The following is an 18,775-nucleotide window of genomic DNA, read 5'->3' as shown; positions in this document are numbered from 1 at the left end:
GGGATTATTGCTGAGTGGCAGCACCAGCCCAAAAGGAAAGAGGAGCGTGGACATACAGAGCTCCTCGGGGGGCAGACTAGTAGGTAGGTATGGGGCAGACTCAATTCTAAGGGCCACACGGGACAGTTCCCTCCAGGTAGAGTTGACCCGGGCACATTACGGGCTCTGCGGAGATACACAGTGGGCAACAGGAGGGCCAAGAAACCATAGGTATTTCTAAGACTAGTGACCAGAGATGCAATGCCTGGGGCAGGGGTTATTTGTATTTGTTTAATTTTCAAAACAGGCTGGCTGGGCCTTGGGTACTTCCATGGTGCCTAGAGCACTCTAACGGTGGGTTACTGGGAGCAGAGGTCAGAGTTATGAAGCCACATTGCTGTTCTGTGGAACTGGAAGGGAAAAAAATATGTATTTCTAACTCATCCCTTCTCCCCAGGTGAGCACTCAAAATTGCAAAGATCTGCCCAGGAAGCAAAATACCTCAAGTTTATCCCAAGGTTGAAAACTAACAAAGTAAATCATTTAAAATCACCACATCACAAAAGGCAGCTATTTTGAAAGACTAAAAATGTCACTTAGAAGTAAAGGGGGCGGGGGCACACAGAAATGGGTCAAGAACACAATGGTTGGAGAGGGAGGAGCTGTAAATACAGCCACCTACACGCCACATATCTCAGAGGGGCAGGCTCCCGCACACACGGGCTTCGTAATACCAGACAGTCTATTTGTTCACAATGTTAAAGGGCATCTAGAATTAACTACAGTAAGGGATCAAAGTTGCCTGAAGAATGGGCACAGAAAGGCTGCGTCCGAAGATGGCCTGTCACTCAGGAGGGTGGAGCTGCTGGGCCTTCCTGTTGACCACTGTCTTGCAAAACTAGAAGAGAAATACAATTATTAAGGAAGCAACAAAGGAAAATAGAAACGCACTGCAAATCATTCATGGGGGAATTGCAAAAGGAGGAAGGATGCCAGGCGGTGTAGTGAGGGGCTGTGGGGGGGAGAGGAAACTAAGGTCCAAGCAGTGATGAGAAGCTGGCATCTCCTCAATCCACTTTATCCTACCGTTTTATCTCCCAGAAGTTCTCCTCAAGCACACAGGGCAGGGAGAGCGCGCAGTGGTTTGCTTCACTGCTGGTGAAAGCCCAGGCCTCCTTAGCACCGTAGTGCTAGAGGACAACTGGGCTGTATTTGATAACATAATTTTCCCTCAGAGCCTGATGGGAGCAGGACCAGGCTTCTCATTCCATGCCTAATCCCCTCTGAGCTGCTGGAATAACAGCAAGTGTGGAGGTGTGCAGGACACTGGGTGCTAATACAATGTAGGGTCTTGGGAAGGAGTGACCACGTGAAACAAGAGACATCCCATCCTGGTCCTATGACCTGGGCAGAAACACTCTCCAAGTATCTGAAAGATGCTGCCTCTGAACTACTTTGTCTGGGATCAGAGGGTATAGAGAGAAAGGAAATGAAGCACCAGACCCAACAAGGACCACTAGGAAAAGCTCTCTGGACGGCAAATTTTCCAAGGGAGAGGTAGGGAACAGCTCTGGCACAGGGGGGTACAGGGAGCACCCAGAATGCCAGCTTCAACTTGAAATGGCTCAAGTTACGAGAGGAAGAGTAATTAGGTGCAGATAAGCTTTGATTCTCATCCACTGCCCCCACCCCAGCCACACTTCCCACCACCCTGTCCTTGTCTCTGAGTGGTTCTTTGTACAATCACACAGATCCCTAAAATCTCTTAACAGTCATAACCTCTTTTTCCGAAGCCTGAGAGCTATTAAACATCGCGATCATCATTAATACTAGAGGGCAGGACGAGGAAAGAAGCAGGCTTTCTGCCTCCAGAGTGAGCTGCTGAGCCTTGAGGACCCAAACCGATTCTGGCGTCTATGTCATGCTCAGTGAGAAATGAGGTACATACAGTGCAGAAGGGGGAGGAGTGGCTTTAGTCATCCGCTGTCATTCCTTTCACTGGGTCCTTCTGTCTCATCTGGAACAGAAAAAACAGGAAAAATTGAAGGCTTTTGCTGTTGATGGAACTCTACAACAAATACATGCCTCCTCAATCCTGCCAGTGGATAGGGTAGAGCATTTGTTTTGTGCACAAAGCCCATCAGAAGAACAGAATTCTGTGTACACACAGCCAAAGTCATACTATTTATAGCTCTGTCATTGGTCCCACCATCCATGATTTCCATTTCTCTCCCCTGCATCCCATTGTTGGGGTTTAGTTCTTAAGCTCCTCTCTTTCTTTCATTCATTCAACAAATATTTATGAAGCATTTTTTTTTGTGCAAGGAACTGCTCCAGGCCTGAACCAGCCTGAATTCAGCCGTGAACCAAAACAGACCAAGTCTCTCCTCAAGGAGCTTACACTCTGGGACAAGGTGGGGGGAGAACGAACAAACTATGCCGGGTGGGGCTGCGGGCTGCTGGGACGGAGAGACTGTGGGAAAGTGCTATTTTACGAGCAGGCTGTGGAGGGCCTCTCTGATAAGTGACATTTGAGTAAAGACCAGAAGGAAGTGAGGGGGGAAATCCCGTGGGCTCCCTGGGGGGTGGGGGGCAGGGAGCATTCCAGGTGGAGGGAAGAGCAATTCCCTCTCCTGAGCTCTGCCTAGAGGCTTTGCCTAGTCAGCCAGGTGGGCAGAGTTTGGCACCAGAGTTCGGCATCAGAACACAGGGATCGAGAATGCAGGGAGTGGATCTCAGCTTGGCAGAAGTGCGAGGCTGCTGGAAAACAGGGTGGGATCTTCTCTGGAAGCACTGAGTGGTCCCTGCCCTGGCACCTTCCAAGCAGCAGAGGACACAACTTCTTGTTGGGGATACTGTGGTGGCCATCTCTCTCAAATCCTTTCCAACTTGAAAATTCTGTTCTAATTGCAGGATGTCTATAACATGTATATTTTAACTTCCCATTAGATATGTCTTCGTTATCTGTGAGTTTTCTGCTCAACTTTCTTTCTTTACTCATTCAACAGCTTTTGAGCACATAGAGCATAAGCGCTGGAATAAAACTGCCTGGATCATATTCTGGCTCCATCACTAAATTGTGTGACCTTGAACAAATGACTTCACTGCTAAGCCTCAATTACGGTAATAATAAAATAGAGATAATAGTACACATGTCATGGGGTTGTGGTGAAGATTAAGATATTCACGTGGAGTACTTAGCACAGCAGAGTGCTTGGCACTCTGTACATGTTATCTGTGTTGTTAATGTCTTTATTCCAAACAGCGTAGTGAAGGCGATGTGTGTGTACACAGCTCTCAAGAACCTGCACTTTTAAGCTACAGCCTCCTCAGTTTTTGTTTTATTCACTTGACTTTAATACTGCCACTGTGCAGAGATCCTATCTCAGCAGTGGTAGTTCTCCACTGGGAAACATCTTCAAATACACTCTCTGCTACGTTTCAAACCCGTGTCTATTGTTTGCACCCCCTTGCCCCACCAACTATTATAATCAGTAAGTCCATGTGGAACCTGGACATGAGAAAAACATTCTCCTGGTCCTCCCCAAAGGTTCCCATAGTCACTCCTTACTGACAACAATTACTGTAATTACACCTAAGGTCTTAGCTTAGCCTTTTAGGCTAGAGTTTCCTCAGACTTGATCAAGATTATTGCCTGGGGCACTTGTAGGTTCTTGGGCTCCAGACCTGATGAATCAGAACCTACAGGAGATGGACCCTAAATGAGTCATAAAATCAATCAGTCTCACAAGCCTCACTTTTCATCGTCCCCAGCAAAGATCCTCTGCTCCAAACAGAAAAGTCTGTTTTCTGACACCAAGCCAGTATGTGCTTATTCCTAGCTTCCCCTGGAATGCCTCTCCCTGTAGAGTTTGCTCAAAACTCACTTTCCTGAATGATATCTTTAATAGTGCTCCTATAACTTCAGTTATTCATATTAATATCTGTTAATATACTACTTTATAAGGGTTCAACAAATTCAAGATTTTTCAACATGACAAATCTGTTAAGGATAAGGGCACTGTCATATTTTTTAAAAGATAAGTTAACCTTGTGGTGTTAGGTTGGAATGGGAAGGTATCTGTGTGATCATAATGTGTCAGCTAGATATAGAAATAACTACAGATGTTAAAGTCCCCCAGCTCCATCCTATGAGAAAGTCTGGAAGCAGCAACACCCCAACAGTAATGAGCACATTCAGCACCCAAACACCATCCTCCAGTAAAGGAACCAGGGCTCCTTGGTGATACAGCTGATTCTAGGGCTGGTCATAGAAAGAGCAAGATGAGCCTGGAACACCTTGCTGTGCTTCAGGTGAACAAAGGTAACTTCACCAGAACTGGACAGAAAGACAGAATACAATGAAAAGAACACCGAAGTCTGTGACATTTCGGCCTAAAATACAGAAACTGGATCTAATCATGCAGAATCATTGGACAAACCCAAATTGAAAGACATTCTACAAAGTGACTAGCCTGTAACTTCCACAAATGTCAAGGTCATAGAAGTCCCAGAAAACTGAGCAGCTGCACCAGACTGAGACTAGAAGGGTGCAGTGTGTGATCCCGGGTCGTACCCTTTCCTTTAAAGGAATGGGTTCTCTGGGTTCAAGAGTATACAGGAGTTCTCAGTATTCTTCTTGTCATTTTTAGTAAGTTTGAAACTCTTTCAAAATAAAATTTTTTAAAAGACAGAAAAGCACTCTTTAAATGTCTGCTCACTAATGACCATTCATGTAAATTTTCAATTATCAGGGAGGCTAAGATTTAGTATCATGGGACCAAAGCTCCTTGGGCCTCAAGCAGATCCTTGTATACCCTGAGAGTCCACCACCTGGCTTTAATTTACTAACGCAAAGCCAGGTCCTGTTTTCCTACTGCTTGAAATAAGATGCAACTTCCTATCAGGAAACAGGATAGCTTCCTTTACTCTCAGAGACAAGGTCCTCCCCATAGAGGGTGCCACTGAAATAAAAATGCATTATTTCATTCTTATAATGAAATGCTCTAAGAATGCTTATTTCCTGTTTCCTGGGGCCTAAATGACACAAGAGATTTTATCTGATGTTTGTAGTGTTCCTTGGATCAAACCACTGCAGGCTATATATATACATATAGTCGAGGAACATGAAAATAGAAGCTCCAGTCCTGGTTTGTTTGTTTTTAGCAGTGGTTTCCTCTAGGGAATGAGGCCGAAGGCTGGAAGAAAGGGACTTTTTTTCATCTACTTATTTTCTTTATTTATTTGGACTTCTATTTTTTAACATTTTTCTCTATCTTTTGAAAACTTTTTACTATAAGTATGAAATACTCCTTTACTTAAAGAAACTTGTATAAGTATCAATGTCAATTTCCTGGGTGTGATATTGTACTACTGTTTTGCAAGATGTCACTGGGAGAAAGGGATCTCCTCTCTGTATTGTTTCTTATACCTGCATGTGAATCTTATAATCATCTCAAAATAAAAAGTTCAATAAAAAAATAAAGCTAGTAAAAAAAAAAACAAAAAACAATCAGTTTAAGACACTGAAAAGTAACCACAAACCAGTTAGTTCTGAAAGTGCACAGATATGAGGCAAATGTGGAATTGTTTTTAGAACCTCTCTAGGGATTTCCCTGGCAGTCCAATGGTTAAGACTTCGCCTTCCAATGGAGGGGGTGTGGGGTTCGATCCCTGGTCTGGGAGCTAAGATCCCACCACATGCCTCATGGCCAAAAAACCAAAACATAAAACAGACACAATATTGTAACAAATTCAATAAAGACTTTAAAAATGGTCCACATCGGGCTTCCCTGGTGGCGCAGTGGTTGAGAGTCCGCCTGCCGATGCAGGGGACACGGGTTCGTGCCCAGGTCTGGGAAGATCCCACATGCCGCGGAGCGGCTAGGCCCGTGAGCCATGGCCGCTGAGCCTGCGCGTCTGGCCACAACAGTGAGAGGCCCGCGTAACGCAAAAAAAAAAAAAAAAAAAAAAAAAGGTCCACATCAAAAAAAATCTTAAAAAAAAAAGAACCTCTAGAAAGCCACTCTATAAACAGATTCAGCCTTTGGGGGAAGATATTTGGCAATAGGTAACAAGAGTCTTAAATTCTCTAATTCCACTTGCAGGAATTTATTCTAAGTAAATAATCCTAATTACCCAAAAAACTGAGTGCATAAAAAATTTTCATCACAGCATTATTTAAAAACAGTGAGAACCTACAACAACATGAAGGAAAATCCAACACAGGGTGATGACAGAGTACACAGCAATATGTACACTGTTGTTAGAAACATGTATGTGAAGAAACTTTTTTTTAGCAGGAAATGCTTTGTTACAATGTTCAGAGAAAAAAGTGAGAAAACCACCCAGGCACATGGAATACCATCATAGCTAAGTAAAAGTGTGTACGAATTCTTAAAATGGTTATCTTTAAATAGAGTACTTATCTTTAAATAGAGTACAAGTGTTTTTTTTCCTTCTACTTTTTACGCTTTTCCAAAAAATGTTTGATGCTTATATATTACCTTAATATTGAAAAATGAAACCATTTTAAAAGAAAAGAAAGCTGCTCCTATATTTCAAGATGCTGGTCAATGCTGCAGGTGGTCTGCCCTGGGGTCAGTCACTTGTGGGCAGGGCGGAAGGAATTAAGACTCCACAGACAGGGATCCCTCGGCCTCAAAAGACCTAGCTTTGCCCTCTGCAGGCGCTATGGGAATCTCAGATTCCAATCTCCCACAGCCCAGCAGGTGAGCTAGGCACTGAGTGATTTCTCTTTATCCTCAGACCTTCTGTCTACCACAAACCCAAACGGGAAACTAGGATGTAGTGTCCTGCCAGGCACTCCACTGCACAGGGACACTTATACAATTGCTGCGTAACCGGTCCAGAGTTTAAGACTTAAAATCTAAAACTGATGGTGATCCATCAGTCAAAAAGCCATAGGATGGAGGAAAGGCCCTCCTCATCAAAGTTCAGGTGATGAGAAAGGGACAGGCACATTCACACACAAGCAAACAGACAGGAAGGCCGGCTACACGGAGGCTCAATGACAGCTCCCAGGGTGGGCCAGCAGAGCAAGAGCGCCATGCAGCCTCTGAGCTCCAACCCAAAGTACAAAGTCCAGAAGGAATGGGCTATGGAGGGATCAGAGAAGCCAACAGATTTAGAGAGGAAAACCCACAAGGGAAGGCTGGGGAAGAAAATGCGGCAGGATCTTAATTGTGTGTTCTTTGCTGTTTCTCAGCAAATGTTCTAGAGAGTCCAGTAAGTAGGGAAACAAGTTTTCTTAAAACTTTTAAAATGAGTCCTCTTCTCCCAGTCTCATTATCTAGAGTTAATGACCAAGGCCCAGGAGGTCCCTATTCTCTGAACTAGAAGGTATCCTTAACTTCTCTGAAAGTAATACCTATGGCACAGGTAGCCATGATCATTTCATGACCATACATGTCAAATGTTTACCACACATGACAGGCACATGGTAAGACCTCAATGTTAGCTTCTCTTAATAATAGATATGTTATTATAAATCAACTGTACTTCAATTTAAAAAAATAATATAGATATGTTTATTACCACCATGTTCATAAGACAGTGAGTTCCCCATTACAGGAGGTGGTCAAGCACAAGCTGGTGGGAAAGCTTCAGAGAGGACTCAAGCACTGGCCATATAATTGGACTAAATGACCTTTAAGGTACCCTCTTCCACTTCTGAGATTGAGTTTCTTAAGATCAGGAGCGAGGGAAGGAGGGAGAGCCACTGGTCCCCTACAGGCACACATTTCCTGACATTTTTGTTTTTAGGGAAAGGGACTAATCTTTTTTTTTAAATTAATTAATTAATTTTTGGCTGCGTTGGATCTTCGTTGCTGCATGTAGGCTTTCTCTAGTTGCGGTAAGCCAGGGCTACTCTTCGTTGCAGTGCGCGGGCTTCTCATTGTAGTGGCTTCTCTTGTTGTGGAGCACAGGCTCTGGGTGCGTGGGCTTCGGAAGTTGTGGCACGTGGGCTCGGTAGCTGTGGCACACGGGCTTAGCTGCTCCGCGGCATGTGGGATCTTCCCGGACCAGGGCTCGAACCCGTGTCCCCTGCATTGGCAGGCAGATTCTTAACCACTGCGCCACTAGAGAAGTCCCAGGACTAATCTCTTGATCTCATTTCTCAAATCCTTGAGCCTCAATCCAAGAATGGTGGGTCCACCCCCACAGAGGGACAAGAGTTATGGCAGTGGTGACTGTGGCCTTATAGTGACCTCTCATAACTCACAAAACAACCCACCCACTCCAGACTACTATGCATTGGTTTAAAGAGTAACAGTCATAATTTCTCTGATTTTTTTTTTTTTTTTTTTTGGCCATGCCACGCAGCTTGCAGGATCTCAGTTCCCCGACCAGGGACTGAACCCAGGCCACGGCGGTGAAAGCCTGGAATCCTAACCACTAGGCCACCAGGGAACTCCCTAACAGTCATATCTTCTATCACAAACTTGCAGTTAATCATGGCAGATTGAATACATGCATTTGTTGCTATTCCTCCTCAAAACCCTACCACAATGACAGTAAAGGAATAAAAAAGATAGAAAACTATAAAGACAACAAGAACAGAGGAGACAACTACAGATAAGAGATGGAAATGGCATTCTGGAAGATGAAAAAGGATGGATGAGCAATGACTGATCTGCAGAGCAGCAGGGGCTGCCGGTGAGGAGGGGACCCACTGGTGCTGCAGGTCACCCAGAGGCCTGGGAACTGGCAGCATCAGGTGCCTCTAAAAGTGGGAGTGCAGCTAGGGGTGAAAACAGGTGACTTCACTGAAAGTGGGAATAAAGAACCATTTGGGCCTGGCGTGCCCTGGTGTTCCCTCCCCCAGTTTTCACAGTCAAGTAACGCCCCCTTCCTGCAAAGCCCAGGGATTCACTCTCTGGAGGCACTGAGGTCTTGAACTCAGGACCCCAGGCTCAGCTAGGGGTGAAGTGGGCACGATGCAGAATACAATGGGATTAAGTTAGAGCCACCCCATGGCATAGTGAGCCCACCAGGACCTTTCTTCAGCTCAGCTCCCAGAATGCTGGCCCTGACCATCCCCATGAGCTAAAGACTGGGGAGTCCTCTCAAAGCAAAATGAGCAGCCCAAGAAAAATAGACTCAGGATCCTGAATTGGGGGACCCCAATGGAACCAGCTGATTACCCTTCAATAAGCCCAGCCACTGACTCAGAGAGCTTCCAACCGCTTTTTGGAGCTTCACTCTTCACTTTGAACGGACAGCCAAGGACCCCCAACCCCCAATCATTTGAGGGAAGCCCCTAACAGAAAACACAGAGTCCCATAGGAAAAAGGAGCTCAGAGAAAACAAAGAATGTTCAGGTGGCAGAGATATCTCAAAGCCAAACAAGAACCAAAACCCGGAGCTTCAGAAAAGGAAAATGATGCAAGCAGAAAAAAAGAAAAAATACTTAAAAAAAGAACACAGCACAAGAAATGCTTTAAAATGTCTTAAGTTCAACAGAGAAGAGAAAAGTTAACTTCGGAAAACCTCCCCTAGGAAGGAGACGAAAAAGGAGACACAACAAGAAAAGTAGAAGGTCAATTCATGAGGTCCAACTTCTAACTGAAAAAAAATCCAGAAAGAGAACAAAGAGAACAGAGGGGAGAAAATGATGAAACAGGTAACACAAAAACATTTCCCAGAACTAAAGAGATCTTTAGCTCAAAGTGCCCACTGAGTGGGAGCAAAATGAACGAGAATGAACCAAAGTCAACTACATTATTGTGCAAACAACCCAACCAACCACCCTGTTGAGACTCAAAAACTTAATGATACAGAGAACTAAGCTAACAAAAAGAAGGAACGTGGTTATGAACTTCCTAACAAAACAAGAAAACTATCCAAGGAAGGAATGAAGATCAGAGTAGATGAAAGGGTTCAGTTGGGAAAAAGAACGACAAAGGTATAATAATGATAAATGCTGAATGACCAGTTAACCCCAAATTGTGACACTGAAGGATGGAGAGGAGGAGCGTGTGAGTGGTGGGTGGAGTAAAAGAGCTAAACCTTCCACAGGAAGAAGCGAGCAATTAACAGCTAAAGTTGAAAAACTGTGAATTAAGAGGATAAACCTATTATTTAGAAACTCGGAGGTAACTAACAAAAGAAACAACTGTGAGAACTGCAAGGGGCTACTTCTGGGGGCAGGACCGCAGGGACAGGGCAGAGGAGGACGGCATCTTCCTCATACGCCTAGGGTACTTGTGGAGGTGATGGATATGCTTTGGACACTGACTGTGGTGATGGTCTCACGGATGTCTATTTATCTGCAAGCTCATCAGGATGTACACATTAAATGGGTGCAGCTCTTTGTATGTCAATCAGACTTCAATAAAGTGTCTTTTTAATTAAAAATGAAAAAAGTAAAACTCTGAAAATAAAACTTGGATAAAAATATTTTTAGAAAGAGGAAAAATAAAGAAGAAAGAGAAGTGAGCCAGCGGTACAGTCAGCACACAAAGGTCCCATACAGTTGCTAAAGGGGTCAGAACACGTCCCCCAGTGGCTTTGCTTTCTCTTCCACTGCCAACTATTTAAAAAATTCCAATTCCAAAGAGGGTTTTCTGCATTTTGCAATTATCTTGGAGGACAGAGATCATCTAAGCTTTTGGCACAGTTATCCACAGAATGGAGAAACAGGCAAAGACAAGGGGTGGGGATTAAAAAAAGAACTCCCCGAGGACAAGTGCTCTCAAACTTTGGATCTGAGGCAGGCAGATCCAGTAAATGCTCAGGAGAGTTCTCCCAGCACCAAGAATGCGAATTCGACCCAAAGAGTGAAAGGCTGTCAGCAAACACTTCCATGACCCCAGTGTACTTCTGGCTGGGCTGTCAGGCAGTGGGCAGCTGAAGCTACAGGCTAAACCCCGAAAGCTCCGTGTTCTTCCATTTGGTAGCCTGTTTCTTTTCTTTTTCTCAAGAATCGGGTGACCACAGGACTCAGGCCTCCCTCTTACATTGTTAGAATCGCCAGGGACCTGGACATTAAAATCTACCACTTCCTGAAGATCCTTAGCAGAAGAATCAGGAGTTGTGTCCAAAATCCTGCCACTTCCCTGCCAAATGTACCTGAATGAATAACTAAAACGTCTGCCTACAACAGGAACTAACTCAGCAAACCACTGTAACCAGTGAGTCAGCCCAGGAAGTGTCATCCTGGAGGGAAAATCAAGGAAGGAAGAGCTCGCAGGCCCATTCTCCACCGAGACCAGCACAGGGCAGCGGGACCACCTGTGTAGTGTGGGGCACCGTGGACCCGGGCCTGCGTCTCACCTGAGGCCCTGCTGGAGTGCCAGACAAGGCTGTGCAAAGCTATGCCTGCCAGACACCCAGGCCCCATGCCAACCCTCCCAGGGCAAGGAGGGAGCAATGGATGGCAGTTCCTATGAAACAGAGCTTCCTGCCTTATTTTTAGCCCCGAGAGGCAGGAGGGAGCCCCAAATGGCATTTAGAGGGAGAAGAAGAGACGGAGTGATTGAGTGCTATGGCTCTTCCCCTGACTGTATCACCTGCAGGCTGTGTGACCCTGGGTATGGCCTTGAACTCTCAGAACCTCTACATCCTCATCTGAGAGTGGGGGTAACAGTGGCGCATCCTCACAGGGGTTGTGAGGATCACAGGAGATGGGACAAGACGTGGAAAAGCCCTCAGAATAGTGTCTCACACACAGTGGCTGCCTGAATGTTATTTACTGACCATCTCCTCAGAGTGAGCCTTGCAGGGAAGCAGCCCCAAATTCCCCAAATGAGGCAAGAGGAGTGTTAGGTCTTCAGGCTTCCATGGAACAGCAGATAGCTCTCCTTCTGGGATCCATGCCATGGGCAAGAAAAAAAAAAAGGCAAAGGCTCCAAACTCTAAAAATAGCTCCCAACACCATTATAGAGGGGTTAGTCCTGTGTGCCGCTGCTGTCCTCTGCGGGTGACATGCGTGGCATTCGTGGACCAGCCCAGCCTGCCTCCTTCCGAGGCCGCCTCCACCTCTGCAGCCCAGCACCATCCCCCCACCACCGGCTCTGAAGAACCACTGCAGCAACTGTATTACTCACTTGGCATTCAGCACAGCCCGCCATATTTGTCTCTCTGGATATGCCAAGACCTCGACTAGACTGCAAGTTCAAGAGCACAGGCTGCTTTCTTCCTTGTAGTTCCCATATCGCCTGGCATTAGACCTTACCCACAGTGGACGCTGACATGTTCCTAGAACCACAGGACGGTGCCCTCAGTGAACTGCCCTGGCACGACAGTCTCCATAATGTTCACGGTTATCTAGGTGACAGACCCAGAGTCTCGTCTGGCCTCCCACGTACCTCATCCAGCTGTCTCTTCGTCTCTTCTTCCATCCTTCGAATGTCATCCATAGTCAGGTCAACCCACTTATCAAGCCAACAGAACAGCTGCCTGTGGAAGTTTGTAAACAGACGCTTCTCTTGCTATAAAAAGGAGGGACCCAAGTTAGAACCGGAAGGTGCAGGCCACTGCTGCAGCCCTCCGCCCCACGACCTCTGTGCCAGTACCCACACTTCACGGGGGGGAGTGATACCTGGCTGGCTTATCTGGATCAGCCCTCCAGTCCCTGAGGTCAGTGACCTTTGCCTCCATGTGTCTGAAGGGTATGGCTTCAAGTAGGGGAAGCCCCCAGGAGAGAGTTGGTGCCTACCTCACCACGAGGCTCTGTGCCCAAAATGCTACCAAGACAGGCAGTCCACAAGTCAAGGTCCCAAAACAACTGTGCCAAGTTTCCTCCTTGTCTCTTGAGCCTAAAGCCAGGTTAAAACTGGCCAACAGCTATGAATGTTGCCCAGTTTCACCAGACTCACACATCAGAGATAAGGCTATAGAAACTCCTTAGGTGTCATTTGGGCGAGTTGCTCAGTTTTCCTGGGTCTCCCATTTTTACATGTTATTATACTTTTGTTTGAGATTCTCTTGTTAAAAAAAGAAAAAAGGAAAAAACTCCTTAGGTCTGTCTAGTTCAGTAATTCTGGGCACTGGAGAATTTGTTTCATAGTGCTTCTTGCCTTTTGGCATCAAGAAAAGATGCTGAGGGGCTTCCCTGGTAGTGCAGCGGTTAAGACGCCGCATTCCCTATGCACGGGGCTTGGGTTCGATCCCTGGTCAGGGAACTAGATCCCACATGCATGCCGCAACTAAGACTTCACATGCCACAACTAAGGAGCCCATGAGTTGCAACTAAGGAGCCCGCAAGCCACAACTAAGGAGCCCACCTGCTGCAACTAAGACCCAGCGCAACTAACTAAATAAAAAGATGCTGAATTTGTCATTTAATCACAGCAAAGCCCCTTCCTGTTTCCTTCTTTTGCCTCAGTTTCCTTACCTTTCACATGTGGTACCCTTGGATGGACAGTATTAAACTGTAAGACAGTTCAGTGCAAGGGGGAGTGGGGGTCTGGGAAATGAAACCAAAATATCAAGCCACGTGGGTTGATATATGCCACGTGGGTTGTATGATTTTCTCTTGTCGGGCAAAACACCCCCCACCAACACACACGGGGAAGGCCTCCTACCCTGGTCACTTACCTTATGTATAAAGTTTTCCACTTTGTTCTGCAGGCCCCACCACTTGAACTTGACAGTAACCAGTTTGTATGCACACATGTATGGGCAGTCTTTCTGATTTACAAGTTCTTGCTGTATTAGAAACACACCCACAGGCAAGCAGTTAACTAAGAGGGCAGACCTCTGGATCCCCCTTAGCCCAGGCGGGCCATTCCCCTCCTCCATTGGGGAGGCCCCCACACACTGGCCCCAGTCCACCCGCCACCCCACCCGGTGGTGAGGGTGTGAACTGCACCTTCCAATTGGGACCCAAGGGTCCTCGGCCTGTTTTGATAGACTTAAATTTTGCTGGGTCTTCCTCTGCCTTGTAATCCTGAGAGAAGTTGGAGTTGGAGCGGGGAGGGATAAAGAGGGGGGAGGGGAGGGGGGAGGGGAGAGAGAGAGAGAGAGAGAGAAACAGATCAGATTTTCCACCAGAGTACAGTTCATACCATTCTTGACGCTGCTGGCTCACAGAAAATCTGGGAAGGTGTTATAAACAAGATACAGAACTGTTTACATTTGCCTCAGAGGAGAGCTCTCTGTGATTTTGTCTGCCAGGGCCTGTTTTCACTTTTACCAGACTGTGTGAGCAGGCACGTATTTCCACTGTTTAAGGTGGGGATTTGCAACCTGGAGTGAACATTCATATGACCAAGGAAGGTGTTTTCAAAATACAGTTGACCCCTGAGCAAGGCAGGGGTTAGGGGTGCTGACCCTCCACGCAGTCAAAAATCCAACTGACAGTTTGCCCTCCGTACCCGCAGTTCCTCTGCATCCTCGGATTCAACCAAGCACAGATCGTGTGGAACTGTATTTAATACTGAAAAAAAAACTGCTTTTAAGTAGACCCCTGCAGTTCAAACCCATGTTGTTCAAGGGTCAACTGTACAGATTTCTGGGTCATTCCGCCTAAAACCCAGTGAATAAGAACATTTGCAGGGGAGGGTTGCATGCATTTTTTTTTTAACTCCCCAGGTGATTCTAAAACAGCAGCCTGAGCTGAGAACAACTGGCCGCAGTCATTCCTGCAATCTTCTAGTCCCATCTCCCTCTGGCTTGTTTTGTTTTTGTTTTTAAACTGCCTTGTTTTAATAAAATCATTATTGAAAATGTTCAATGTACAGACTTAATCCTCTTGTGTACTATCGTCAGTCTCCCCTCACTGATTTAAAATGCAGTCAGTGTGTTAATTTAAAATGCAGTCAGCTGTGTGTTAATTAACAGTAACAGAAGTTTACTCTTGGGCTGTTCCTCTGCATTGACTAATGTGGGCAACGAAAAGCAAACTCCTTATGGCATCTACTTAACAAAAATAACGAAGGTATCAAATCACGCACATACACACACAATCATAAAGCATTTCCCAAAGCTAAGGAGATTATTTATTAAATCTTCCCCGCCTCTGCTTCTCTCCACTCACATGAAACAGTCAACAAAATACTCAAAGCACCATACTTTTGGCTAGTATTTCTGTTTGAGAAATATCTGGCGATGTTCAGTTTGAGGAAATTCATCAAGCTGCACACTTATGATCTATTCACTTTGCTATATATGTTATACTTCAATAAAAAAAATTTTTTGAAAAATCCACTAATCTTTTGAGGGTAAGGGTGGGGATATTAGGCAAAGAAGCACAAGATGGCTTTCATATCTATTTGGGAATGCACAAAACAAAATATCTTAGGCACAAAGAGTGACTCCAGGAAAGAAATATCATACCCCTGGGGTACAGAGAGCAAACACTTATTCCCTACCAATGGGCAGAGTCAAGTTCCTGTGCCCAGATTCCAATAGGCCTCTGTCAAATAGGAAGAGTACTGCATGGGGGAAACCTAGTCCTTTACTTCCTTAAACCAATACCTCCTGGGCAGTGAGCAGGACAGACCTGGTCCCCAATTTCTCCAACTTTATGGTCTAGCAGTGGACTGTCCTTTCCAGGTGGCTGCTGCCATGTCTGTTACTCTGAGAAGTGACCACCAATGTCTTGAGGGCAGGGGACTTGTCTTTTCATGTAACTGGCAACCCCCCAACCTGGAACCCACAGAACAGAGTATTCTAAACACAAAATAGGCAGGCAATATATATTTTTGATCACAAGGTTAGAAAGAGAACTAGTTTCAGGCTAAGTGTCACTTCAGCAGGGCAAATCAACCCCAGGGCTACCGACAGTACCTGCGTCATCCAGTGACAATTTCCAGAGGCCAAGCAGGACACATACATCTGGGCCACTATTTTCCTGGTGGTATCCCCGAGTCAAGGCGAGGCAATTCTTAACACTCATTTAAAAAATAAAATACCCAAGAGAGAACTTCCCTTTGAGTCAAGTTGGGTATGGTTCCTTGGTTTCTCTGACACTTAGAAGTCATTTCTGCATCTCAAAGGCCACCCATATCACTGAACAGTTCCTACCTTGCTAAGTACTTGGCTTCGATCTGCAATGTCTATATATATAGCTTCCACATGTTTCCAGGCCTCAGGCTCCAGTTTATGCACCTGCAGGAACAAGGAGGACCACCGTGTAGTTTTTATCATCTACGAAGCACCCTTTACCCAAAATGGACACCTAGCAGCAGCTGTTCCCATAGCCAGAGATGTGAGATTCCTACTGGTACATACAAAACTATCCAAAGGAGTGGGAGGATGGATTTTAAGTGGACATACATTTGAGAACTAATGCTTTGATTTTTCAAGCTAAGTACAACTGCAACAGCCCAAGACACTCTCAGGACTCCCCTAGCACCTATTTTGTTTCCATATGTTCCCCCTTTGTAAAGACTATACACTTGTCTCATGGGGATGTTGCCTGGTTAGCCATATACTGCTTATTTTGATGCTCTTAAAAATTAACTAACTCAAGGGCTTCCCTGGTGGCGCAGTGGTTGAGAGTCCGCCTGCCGATGCAGGGGACACGGGTTCGTGCCCTGGTCTGGGAAGGTCCCACATGCCGCGGAGCGGCTGGGCCCGTGAGCCATGGCCGCTGAGCCTGCGCGTCCGGAGCCTGTGCTCCGCAACGGGAGAGGCCACAACAGTGAGAAGCCCGCGTACCGCAAAAAAAAAAAAAAAAAATTAACTAACTCAAAATAGGTGGTACCAGATACAAAATCATGCTACGAAATTCTGATACAAATTCAAAATGTACAAAAGGGGCTTCCCTGGTGGCACAGTGGCTGAGAATCCTCCTGCCAATGCAGGGGACACGGGTTTGAGCCCTGGTCTGGGAAGATCCCACAAGCTGCGAAGCAACTAAGCCCGTGTGTCACAACTACTGAAGCCCGCACGCCTAGAGCCTGTGCTCTGCAACAGGAGAAGCCACTGCAACGAGAAGCCCGTGCACCACAACAAAGAGTAGCCCCTGCTCTCCGCAACTAGAGAAAAGCCCACGAGCAGCAACGAAGACCTAATGCGGCCAAAAATAAATAAATTTACAAAATGCACAAAAGGATATGATAAAGCGTATAACTCTTTCTCTTGTCTTCAAGTCCACTCCCAAGTACCACCACTGCTAAACATTCAAGTGTAGAGATTTTTCTTTTAATACAGATGGTAGCATGTATACACACTGTTTCACATCGTGCTTTTTCCACTGAACAGTGTATGTTGAAGACTGTTCCCTACTGGTTCTTTTTAATGGCTGCATAATATAGCACTATATGGCTGCACAACAATTTATTTAACAGGGTCCTACTGATAGGCTTTTATGTTGTTTTTAACCTTTGGGTACACAAAGAATGCTGAGATGAATCTCCTTGTATATAAGCTATTTCATACATGTGAAAACATAACTGTAGTATAAATTCCTAGGTGTGGAATTGCTGGGATAAAGGATAGGTGTATTTTATTTTATTTATTATAAATTTATTTTGTTGATTTATTTTTGGCTGCGTTGGGTCTTCGTTGCTCCAAGCGGGCTTTCTCTAGCTGCAGTGAGCAGCTACTCTTTGTTGCAGAGCGCGGGCTTCTCATTGTGGTGGCTTCCCATTGCAGAGCACGGGGTCCAGTAGTTTCGGCACACAGGCTCAGTAGTTGTGGCTTGTGGGCTCTAAAGTGCAGGCTCAGTAGTTGTGGCACATGGGCTCAGTAGTTGTGGCGCACGGGCTTAGCTGCTCCGTGGCATGTGGGATCTTCCCGGACCAGGGCTTGAACCTGTGTCCCCTGCACTGGCAGGCGGATTCTTAACCACTGCGCCACCAGGGAAGCCTCTGTATTTTAAATTTAAAGAGTACTGGCAAATTGTGCTCTACAGAGGCTGTAATTTTCTTTCTTTTTTTTTTCTTGGCCACTCCACATGGTTTACAGGATCTTATTTTTTTTTTAATAAATTTATTTATTTTACTTATTTATCATTTTTGGCTGCATTGGGTCTTTGTTGCTGTGCACGGGCTTTCTCTAGTTGCGGCGAGCGGGGGCTACTCTTTGTCACGGTCCACGGGCTTCTCATTGCAGTGGCTTCTCTTGTTGTGGAGCACGGGCTCTAGGCACGCAGGCTTCAGTAGTTGCGGCTTGCAGGCTCTAGAGCACAGGCTCAGTAGTTGTGGGGCAGGGGCTTAGTTGCTCCACGGCATATGGGATCTTCCTGGACCAGGGCTCGAACCCGTGTCCACTGCATTGGCAGGCGGATTCTTAATCACTGCGCCACCAGGGAAGCCCAGCTTATGGGATCTTAGTTCCCCAACCAGGGATTGAACCCCGGCCCCGGCAGTGAAAGCACCAAGTCCTAACCACTGGACTGCCAGGGAATTCCCTAATTTTGATGGTTTAAAAATTCACCTCCTCTGTGCCAGGAGTTACATTTTTAGACCAATGCCAGCACTAAGAGAGGTCCTATAAAGAGTCTTGGAGATCATATTTTTCAGATTAGAGACAGAGCAATCCCACCCTGGTAGGACAGATCTGGGCACAGGCTACTGCCTGCCTGGCCAGGAAAAAGGGGACCATGGATCAGACCCCTTGGCATGGATGGAGCCTCAACACCCCGTCCTGGGGCCTGGAAGTCCTTGGGGCTCCTGGGAAGTGCTACTTACATTCTCCTGGGTGCCAAGATCTGGTTTGTGCCAGGTTTCAATTTTAATCAGAAAGTCTTCTTTCATGTATTCATTCTGGAAGGGGAAAAAAAATACCTTACAGTCACCAGGCTCAAAGTTGGAGAGTAACCATCCCCCCTACTTGCTCATGGGCAGTCGAGAGACCCCAGCCTCTGCCTTATAGTAACAGC

The 18,775-nt window shown here is 46.0% G+C and overlaps 1 protein-coding gene across 1 annotated transcript in view; it reads right to left on the bottom strand.

Moving 5' to 3' along the window:
• Window positions 1–742: 742 nt before the first annotated feature.
• Window positions 743–18,775, bottom strand: part of PITPNA (phosphatidylinositol transfer protein alpha) — a 38,225-nt gene continuing 20,192 nt past the window's right edge. The window contains exons 6-12 of the mRNA XM_082679661.1: window positions 18,585–18,659; window positions 15,973–16,056; window positions 13,817–13,894; window positions 13,543–13,653; window positions 12,312–12,434; window positions 1,928–1,996; window positions 743–877 (exon numbers count right to left, since the gene is read on the bottom strand). Coding sequence (XP_082535787.1) covers window positions 1,952–1,996; window positions 12,312–12,434; window positions 13,543–13,653; window positions 13,817–13,894; window positions 15,973–16,056; window positions 18,585–18,659 — 516 coding nt within the window. The 3' untranslated portion in view covers window positions 743–877; window positions 1,928–1,951. The remainder of the gene's footprint in view (window positions 878–1,927; window positions 1,997–12,311; window positions 12,435–13,542; window positions 13,654–13,816; window positions 13,895–15,972; window positions 16,057–18,584; window positions 18,660–18,775) is intronic.

The sequence above is a fragment of the Grampus griseus genome (assembly GCF_964374135.1).
Source record: "Grampus griseus genome assembly, chromosome: 20".
Classification (NCBI taxonomy): Eukaryota; Metazoa; Chordata; class Mammalia; order Artiodactyla; family Delphinidae; genus Grampus; species Grampus griseus.
This window is presented reverse-complemented; position numbering and strand designations above follow the sequence as displayed.